This window comes from Saccostrea echinata, unplaced genomic scaffold (genome assembly GCF_033153115.1).
Source record: "Saccostrea echinata isolate AGI-Se365-2 ecotype Australia unplaced genomic scaffold, CSIRO_AGI_Sech_v1 ptg000016l, whole genome shotgun sequence".
NCBI lineage: Eukaryota > Metazoa > Mollusca > Bivalvia > Ostreida > Ostreidae > Saccostrea > Saccostrea echinata.
In genome coordinates, this window is record NW_026889765.1 from 19,577,418 (window position 1) to 19,588,006 (window position 10,589).

Genomic DNA, 10,589 nt, shown 5'->3' on the forward strand with positions numbered 1-10,589 from the left:
TCTCAAGAACGATAAAAGATATCAATGTGAAACTTTCAGGGATTATAGATCGCGATAAATACTAGCCGGGAAGAGAACTTTCGTTCGTCGTCAGTACTTACGGTTGTTACCAGATGCAAATTTAAAAAGTTGAATTTTTAAACTTTTTTGATTTTCAAAATTTTTCTTTGATAGTAGTACTGTTAATAGAAGCAGTTCTGAAAATGCTTAATATATAATTTGTTTTCAAATAGATAAATTCGAACTCTAGATATTGGCATTTTAAAATTTGAAGCGGGTCCAAAATGGCAGCTGTCTCCGTACACTCCGACGAGCAGCTGGAGCTCCTCGGTAGGCTTACACCTTGCACACTAACCTCGGACGTCAACGGTGTTCTGCCATGTTGATGATACAAACATGTGATCTTATTTGAAATTCCTCCAAATGTTATACCTTTGAAATCTGAGTTACTTTGTGGTACGCCCAACACTATGTTTTTGCTTTCAAAGACTACTTACATGATGTTGTAATCAAAACAAATATAAAAGGAAGAATTAGACAAGAGAAAAAAACTTTTTGAAGAACTTTATGCAGAACGAAATATGAAATGAGTTATAAGGCAGTTTTTCAGCGGAGAAATGTAATCGATTTGATGCATATTCCTCCACCAAACACATCCGAGGTTTGTAATGGAGGTAGCGGAGTCAGCCGAAGATTGCCGACTAGCAGGTCGGAGTTTACGGAGACAGTCGAGCGTCTTATTGAAGGAAACTATCATAAGGATCAAAGAAATGTGAAGGAATTGTTGTCTTGCAGATTTTGGAAATGGATAATCTGTCTTTGAAAACATAAATACTCTGACTTCCAAGTACAATTAAATAAGTAATTTGTACGGTACATACAATGATATATATGAGAATTGAACCCATTCAATAGAACATACATTTCAAAGAAAAGGCCTAAATATTTACTCGTGACGTTTGATGCGAAATAATGTATCGTGAATCCCCTTTCAAAGTAGAAAAATGGTCTGATGCAGAAGTGCAGAAAAGGATTACGTGGACACGTCTGTATGAAATACATGTATATGGAATTGCATGGAATAAAAAGTTGAATACATAAAGAATAAAGGAAGTCAACAGTATCATCAGTTCATCAGTAATAGATTATTTCTTCTGCTAACAGTTATTGTTTAAACTCAAGTAACGAATTCCGGTGTGAATCTGCTTGCACAAAATTTGGCTAGCTAGGTCTCATTCTATGATTCCACACTATATATATAAAAAAAACTTTAACCTCCCTGACGCTCGTTACTTTATGCAATGATACAAAGTAAACATCGATGATGGCTGGTAAAATTGATTTGGTGAAGGTTTCCTTATTGAATTTTCACGCAGGCGATCTGGGTTCAATCCCGATTATGTGAATTTCCTTTCTCATTTTTTAGCTTAAATTTACGTTTTCATCTTTATAAATGATGTTTGGCGTTTTTTTTTTTTTCTGTGTGAATTCTGTGCTATTTTCATGTTTTTAAATAAATCTTTAAAATCCTTTCATTTTTGAAAGACCCACGATATATTTTTAGGCGTCTTTACTACGAGCATATATAATGTAATTTTACCTGCAAAGAACATCACATATAAGGATGGTTATTCGGACGGAAGACCTCTTGTTGCTCGCAACGAGTATCTAGTTATTATTCTTATTTTTCCTCCCGTATTTTGTGCTGGCGTTTTCTCAAAAATTATTCAGTGGTTTTCAGTGAAGTTTTTAGGGATAATGGAAAATTATATGAACTTTGTGCATCAGAGGTGAAAATTTAAAAATTACCTTTTGGTTCCATGTAATGGCCAATTTTCTGATTTTGAATTGGATTTTTGTCTTCGCATCTCCTCTAGAACGACTAAGGATATAAACTGGAGACATGTCAAAGATGATAGAGCATGACTTATAGTTGTTCTGGCCAATTTTTCGTGCGTCGTCAATGCTTTCGGTCACCAACGGAAGCGAATTTCAAAAATCAATTTTTTCAACTTTTTTGTTTTTCTATTTTTTCTTTGATATCAGTAGGGTTAATAGAGAAACTTCTGAAAATGCTTAATATATAATTTGTTTCGAAATTGATATATAAAAACTCTAGATATTCGCATTTTAAAATTTGAAGCGGGGTTCAAAATGGCGTCTGTCTCCGTAAACACCGACGAACTGGTCAGAGTTTACGGAGACAGCCGAGCGTCTTGTTGAACGAAGCCACTGTAAGGATCAATGAAATTTAGAGGAATTGATGGATCTGGCAGATTTTGGAAATAGATGATCTATCTTTGAAAACATAAATACTCTACCTCCAAATGCAATAAAATTAGTAATTTGTACTGTACATACAATTATATATATGATGATGAAAACCATTCAATAGAACATACATTTCATAGAAAAGGCGCGAAGATTTACATGTACTCGTGATGTTTGGCGCGAAATAATGTATCGTGATCCCCTTTTCATAGTAGACAAATGGTCTAATACAGAAGTGCAGAAAAGGATTACATGGACCGTCCGTATGAAATACATGTATATGGAATTGCATGGAATAAAAAGTTGAATACATAAAGAATAAAGGAAGTCAACAGTATCATCAGTTCATCAGTAATAGATTATTCTGCTAACAGTTATTGTTTAAACTTAATAACGAATTCCAATGTGAATCTGCTTGCACAAAATTTGGCTAGCTAGCTCTCATTCTATAATTCCGCACTATATAAGGAAACTTATAACCTCCCTGACGCTTGTTACTTCAGTCAATGATACAAAGTAAAAATCGATGATGGATGGTAAAATTGCGATGATGTAGTGGTTTCCATAATGAATTTTCACGCAGGCGATCTGGCCCCGAGTTCATGAAACATCTTAAGCTTAAGGTGAAATCTTTATGTTGTACTAAAATATTGTAGTATTAAAGTAGACCAAAACTGAAATATTTTTAATATTGCTTTACATGATCCTGAAGCCTGGGTTTAATCCCATTTATGTCTGAATTTTCTTTCTCATTTTCTAGCTTAAATTTACGTTTTCATCTTTATAAACGATATTTAACGATTTTTTTTCCCTTGTGAATTCTGCGCTATTTTCATTTTTTATACAAATCTTTAAAATCCTTGCATTTTTGAAAGACCCATTTTATATTTTAGGCGTCTTTACTACGAGCATGTATAAAATTATGTAATTTAACATGCAAAGAATATCACATGTAAGGATGATTATTCGGACGGAAGACCTCTCGTTGCTCGCAACAAGTATCTAGTTATCTTTATTATTATTATTATTATTATTTTTTGTTGAATGATGTTTTTATGGTTACTAAAATCAAAATTTCTGTAGAATTCTTATTGAAGGCTACTCCTTCTACAGTTTTAGTCTGATTGCAAAAAATCTTTCAACAAAAAGAGACTAAACGAAGGATTTTTATTTTATTTATTGCTGTTGCAATGTTTCAAGTTCAAGTGCTACTTTTATCTTCCTTAGTTATAAGTACAAACCAACAGAGCTACAGTCTCGTCTAAGACTTCTGGTTTTTTATTGGACTCGTCCACTTATGGGGTAACTGGGAAACAAAATAGTAAGAATAGTTAGCAAATCTATTGCTTTAGTGTTGTCTGCCCATAGAAATAGCGTTGCTTTATTCGATAATAATGTATATTCAGAATCTTTTGATGTATATTCAAAATCCTCTGATGTATATTCAAAATCCTCTGATGTATATTCAAAATCTTGTGATGTATGTTCAAAATCTTGTGATGTATATATTTAAAATCTTGTGATGGATATTCTATAATCTTGTAATGTATATTCAATAACCTTGTGATGTATGTTCAATATATTGTGATATATGTTCAAAATCTTCAGATGTATATTCTGTTATCTTGTGATATATATTAAATAATCTTGTGATGTATATTCAATATCTTGTGATGTATATTCAATATCTTGTGATGTAATATCAAATAATCTTGTGATGCATACTCTATAATCTTGTGATGCTAAAATTGCATTGTGGGTAATATTCGACACAATTTCGATAGGCTTTTAAGAGCTTTTTTTCATTGGTCTCCAAAGTGAAAGTTGGTACCTATTGTCAACAACCGCTTTGAACGTTGAGTCAGGATAAAGGAGATTCGAGGAACTGTTGTTTTTTTTTTTTACACTAATATAGCCGATATCAGAATATTTTGCGCAAATCTTAGAATCCTGTTACCAGTTAACGTCCTAAGTTTTTTTTTACAGGAAACAAATACCCTGCATATCGTCGTCCACGCGTCGATGAGAAGTAAGTCATACAGAGTCGCGGTAGGTAGGTAGGTGTGATTCATGATCAGTGCACTTCAACAAGGAATCATCATGTTGATAAACATTTTTTTTATGAGAAAATGATATGTAAACGTACATATTATCGCATTATAGATTTTTCCTTTTCAATTGCAAATTGACTTTTCCATGACTTTGTTTCTTCTTTACCTTCATTTGACCGGGTAGGGTTCAAGCAGATATTACGTTCAAATTTTAACTATGATTTAGAGTGTATACTTCTTATCTCAGACAACTCTAGAAAATTGTTATGCAGTGTGACTGCCCATCGGGTAACTTCATATTACAGCATTTTACTGTGCCTCTGTTGTATGGGTAATTATAAATGCATGAAGATTTACATGCACAGTACTAATAATTTAAATAAACATCCACTTCTATTGTAAAGTGACATTAATTTGAAAACTTTTTTCTCTCAGTTTAGAGATTAGAATAGAGAAATGTATACAATAACAGTATCAGTTTGTCCTTGCATATTCTTTACTAATTTGTTTTCATTAAATCAAATCGGTTTTTATTTTCATTTTCAGATAAATATGCATGCTGCGTTTTTAAAACAGATGAAAAGTGTGGGTGACTTAAAAATATGAAGACAGCAATAAAAAACGAACACAAATCCGTGGATGCATGAGTAAAATTGTAGATTTATGAACAAAACTTTCTATTTTCAATCAGTCGTCAACAAACCCACACATTATCCTTGCTGATTTTCTCACGTCTGCAAAGCAGAGCGACACTTAGGAATCACTTTACCCGGCGCCTGTCTGTCACACCTTGGATTTGATATATTACACATATATACAGGGCATTATGAATTTTGAAAATAAAAAATGGCTACGGACTTTGAAACCATTGAACGTGAACTTTGGCTAATTTATTTTTAAATCAATACATATAAATTAGTAAATTTTGCAAATAAACTTCGAGACGGGTGCAACAGAGTTCTTACTTACTCCTCTAAGAATACACTAGATACAAGATGATGTCCGTAAACTATATTTAGATTTCACTCGCATAGTAAGTATCGTACGTTAAATTAAAAGTCTACTTTCATTTGCTATAAACAGCCATGAAATCGCAAAAACTGAGTACGGTGGCGTTTCAGGTTGGCAGATCTAAGTTACTGACAATTTGTAATGAAACTGACAACAAGCAATCGTTTATCTATTTTATAAAACGTCATCACTGAATTATTCAATCAAAACTTGATTTAAATAGTATTAAAGAAAAAAATGGTTGTTACCTTCTTATTCAGCTTGGACCAGTATATTATTAATCGTGTAATCTATCTTATTCCTGTTTCGCTTCAGAATTATTAAAGACAGAAGCATAGACGGTTTTCATATTTCCCCTTGATTGCTTAATGTAGGATTTCAAAGTCCAACTGATATTTTTAATCTACGGTATTCTGATAAAGTTTCACTGTCTCTTTTATATTTCGCCCATCATTTTTTGTAATTAAAAGGTTTGGAAGCAATAGTGGATATACATCTGAAAGAAATACAAGGTGTGGATTTCAGCTTGAAAGATGGTGGAACACAAGATTGGACCCTTTTGCAATTAAGAATATTACTGATATTTTCTGTGTCACTTTTGTTGGCAAATTGAAGTTCAAGGAACAAACGGAGTGTTTGAGCAGTATTCGCTTCCGTAAAACGTGGCAGCTTAGAAAAACTACGATTTGCAATATCCATAATCACAGATCCAAGCCTGTATTCTGGTGTTGAAGAATCCAAATATAGACTTTCCTTGACCTTTTCAAATAGACTATTCAAAACTTTCAAAGGGGACAGAGTAAAGTTTGATACGAATTAGATAAAGACCTAACTGTTTATTTACATAAGGCAGTAGTGAATCAAAAGAGATGACTACGCTTCCATCTCTGTGTATTGTTAAAAAGCCTGATCACATTCACATTGCTACACTGTGGACTTGAATGATTCCCAACACTATCGATATTGTCATTCCTACCATATGGAAAGTGCCTATAGCTCCCTAATCCAGGATTCTTCTCATTTTCTACGGAACGGTGTTCTCGATGATGGACTATTTGTATGATGTATATATTTTCTAGAATTCTACATGTAACTTTCATTGACAAAATAGAATGATCAGGTAAATTAAAGTGCTTGTAGAGAAGCTGTTGGTCCTTGTTGTTAATTTGAAATTCATGCACCGATATTTTTTTTATTAAGTGAACCCTTCGTATCTCCAACATAAATAAGCCAACAAATTAAAAATTCTTTTCCCCATAGAAAAGCATAGAAGATTTTCAGATTTTCCCAAGTCTTGATATAGAAGCTTTGTCCATCAAGATTACTAAAAAAAGGAACAGCTTGTAATCAAAACATCACAGGTTTTATAGTTTTGGCAGAACATGGGAAAGTAGATGACATGGCATCGGAAAATGATTCTTCAAATACATCTCTAATAGAAATTTTATATTCCTTCACATTTTTGTAGAGGCTGTTGATCTTATGTCAAAATTGGGAATCTGAAGACTGCATATATGACATATTTTTGATATCCCGGTGGACTATCCGACTGACTCAAATTAAACTCCTTTGAGTCTGTTTCCTTTATAGTCTCAAAGGAATAATGCCATTTTATACTGGGTGACGTGTTTGCCAGTATCATTTTCGTTATACTTTGTACTTGATACATGTTCGTTTAAAATGAAATATGAAGATAACGAACAGTAATCCAAATTTCATTGAAACCATATAAATTTGGAGCAGAGCAAACATAGACCTCTAAAACATCAGAGGTGGGATCAGGTGCCATGGAGTAAGCATGTTGACCGGTCGCACCAGCCGTTTGCTCCGTGTCATGATCGGGAAAACAGAATAATCCGTAGACAATTCAGTAAAAATAATGGCCGAACAATTTGTATGAAAAACTTTAGTCAACATTAGCCTTGAGGTACATTGTATTTGCTGACAAGGTCATTGTATCTATCATAGAAACTGCAAATGTTGACTTTAAATGAGACTGTTGAAATTCTTATTTTACCAACTTTTTGAAAAAGCAGTTGTCTAGATTTTAAAAAGCCTTGATTTTCATTTATTGTTGGGAATGGTTGTATAGTGTTAAAAAGTCGTACGTTTTGATGCTATTGATTTTGGTAAAATTTTGTGATTTTAAATGTTCAGTTTCAGTGCTATTGGAGGCTCGTTATTAAATGTGATTCGTAACCCATAACTTAAAAAAATTTAAAAATAAAAGGAAAAAATGTACAAGTACATTTAAAACCAACTTTCTATTCGCATGCGGGAAAAGTGTTTCAACTTTTTTAACCTTCTGTCGCTAACCTTTATCTATTTTGTATTCATGAAAAGTTTCCTTAGTCGCGACAATCAATTTCCATTAAAAGACTACAACAAATGTCGATTTAGAAGAGTTAGTGCCTATTAAAATTGTATGTATTAGAAACATTGAGAATGAGATAAAGCTTCTTCTGGAAATTATTTAGTGGTAAAAATTGTCAATTTCCTTTAACTGAACTCTCTGAAGATGTGATTTGTGAGCATGTCTTAAATTGATTGTTATAAGCAGAAAGGTATTCATAATTAGTCGAAACATAAAGGCATTTGATAACACCAGAACAGAAGCGTAATATTTTTCTCATTGACTTGAATTATTAAGAGCCGTAACATAATTTATCTAGCTTTATTTGCAGTGATTGACCGGATTTTCAGGCTTACTTTGTCTTGAAAGAGGAATTCATTTCAAAACAGTGAATACTTAAAAGAAAGGCTTTAAAAATTCTATCACAGAAGTGTTTTTCCTTTCGAAAATGCTAGACATAACAAACAGAAATCTGTTTGTCTTTGCTGTGGTTATTGGCTATTGTAATGCTAATCTTATTCAAGAACATTTCATAAAATGGCCCAATTTGTATAAAGTTTTGAAAATGGTTTCTTTCATGGAAGACTATGCCAGTGGTAGAATATCATGTGCAACTAAATGTTCAGAAAAGCGGAAAAAGTGCCTTTCATTCGCTTGGAATAAGCAAACGCTTCAATGTTTGTTATATAACAGAACATTGAAAAACATCTCAACTTATGCACAAAACAACAAAGAGTGGGAATATTATAACGTCAGAGGTATGTAGAAAATTATCCTCATACATCCTTCTATGTATTTTTTTTTTTTTTCATTTTCTCTCATTTTTGCAAATCATTAGCGATCGAATTGACATTTTTCAGAATGTTCTGAAGAACTAGAAAATGGAACGATCAATGTGAATATAAATAAAGCGTTCACGCCTTGGGAATACTTAAGTGGAAGTTGCAATGAGGGATTTATTGCAGTATCTGGACAACTCAACATAACATGCAACGCTGCTTACCAAACTAGGGTATCCGATACATGCCGTAAAGGTAACTAAACGTTAAAGTTACTTATTTGCAATGGAAAAGATGATTTAACATATAACATGTACCTGACTGTTTTTTCGAATCTATCTTTTGTGAACTGTCACTTGCTTTTTAAGTATTAAGTTATTGTCATTGGAGGTACATTGTAAAAAATGAAAAACCCTGAATTATTTTATTTCTATATATTTAGTCCTAAAAGCTATCGCAGTCGGCAAGCCGACCGAACAATCATCAACCTATCTGTGGTATGATTCTGGTTTAGCCGTTGATGGAAATAGAAGTTCGAACATTAACGATAACTCCTGTAGCCATACAGATTTATCTGATAACAAACCGTGGTGGAGGGTTGATCTTCTGAAGGTTTATTACATCATATCTGTTAAGATGGTCAACCGCGGGATGGATCAGTACGGATATGGTACGCATTAGTTTGTTATAATTAATTTTATAATGCTCAAAAGTTATCAATGTATTTATACAACTTTCTATTCAAAGAACCAGATCAACTCTCAGAATATAGAATAAAAAGTGTTGATTTTCTGCATCCACAATATATTCTTGGAATTTGCTTGTGTATTTCTTTTGAAAATTGCTCATTAATTTAGTATTATTTCGTTGTTAAATTATGTACTTATTAAGACATTCAAATGCTAGAATTTTCAAGGTTTTCAAATCTTTTTCTGCAGATGTGTCTGATCGCCTTCGTAACGTTACCATAACAACCGGTGAAAACGTTTCAAATATCTCAACACTGTGTGGTCTCTATGATGGTCCAGGGTCCATTGGTGAGCTGGTCGCTATTGACTGCCCGCCCTCTACCACTGGACGCTACGTCAAAATCTCCTTGGTCACCGCTGCATTGACTCTTTGTGAAGTTGACGTATTTGCTGTTCCAGTATAAAAAAAAGATTGGCTGGATGAATGCTTTGAATTACACAATAAAAAAAGATCTTCTTGGATTTATTCTAAAAGTCAGTAGATATGTAGTCTCACCAATAAAATCATGTTGTCTATTTGATCTTTGTTTCAGTAATAGACTAAGAAAAGGAGAAAATATTTCTATTACCATTCATGTTTTGTATTTATCAATTTGCAATACATATACATGTATTTACATTTGCAAATTTTCGTAAGTGATGAAACTATTGAAAGCAAACATGTTCATTTCTGTGTGGCCAGCAGGCTTGGGGTAATGCTAAATGTAATGGTAATGCATTTCAATGCATTTCGCATGAAACCTTACCAATATTTTTACATTGTGTACATAAGAGCGAAAAATATTCATAAATTAATGTTTACCACACGATTCTAGCAGCATTTTCCAAGTACTGTAGACTACAAGCTTTTGATAGAAACAAAAACTATGTTTCAAAGAATGCGGCTTAGTGTTGAACTTTTGCATCTTTTACGTTACGACTGACAGATGAAAGGCTGATCGGGATTTCATAACATTGCCCCTTTTCATTATAGACCAAAAATATGAAGATAAAACAGTATACCTTGTCCTTTATCTTTAATAAATCATGAATCACACATGATATTTACGGTATATGCATTTAAACTCCCATTTCATATGTATTTGTTTACATGAATTCTCGTTGTTTTATTTTCACTGGGCAAATATTTCATCAATAGTCACGGGTTTGTACGGAAGCCCGTTGAGGCCAATTCAGAGAGATTGATTGATTGTATATTGTTTTACGTCCCATTTGAGAATTTTTCACTCATACAGAGACGTCACCATATACCGGTGAAGGGCTTCAAATTTTGACCTTTACTCGGCACTCAGGGCCATTGAGCAGTGAGGGATCTTTATCGTGCCATACCCGTGACACGGGGCCTCGGTTTTTAAGGTCTCATCCGAAGGACCCG

General features: G+C 33.2%; 1 protein-coding gene across 1 annotated transcript; it reads left to right on the forward strand.

The window, feature by feature from the left end:
- The first annotated feature begins 284 nt into the window (after positions 1-284).
- LOC133188693 (fucolectin-1-like) lies at positions 285-9,618 on the forward strand. Its single transcript, XM_061324195.1, has 4 exons — positions 285-330; positions 8,547-8,720; positions 8,908-9,135; positions 9,404-9,618. Exons 1-4 carry the CDS (start codon positions 285-287, stop codon positions 9,616-9,618), a joined length of 663 nt encoding a protein of 220 aa, XP_061180179.1.
- Positions 9,619-10,589: the final 971 nt, after the last annotated feature.

Excerpts from the sequence above, each read along its gene's own strand:
- LOC133188693 (XM_061324195.1), top strand. The coding sequence starts at position 285 with ATGGCAGCTGTCTCCGTACACTCCGACGAGCAGCTGGAGCTCCTCG. Across the intron at positions 8,721-8,907 it reads ATCCGATACATGCCGTAAAG|TCCTAAAAGCTATCGCAGTC; the intron begins GTAACTAAACGT and ends CTATATATTTAG. Across the intron at positions 9,136-9,403 it reads GATGGATCAGTACGGATATG|ATGTGTCTGATCGCCTTCGT; the intron begins GTACGCATTAGT and ends CTTTTTCTGCAG.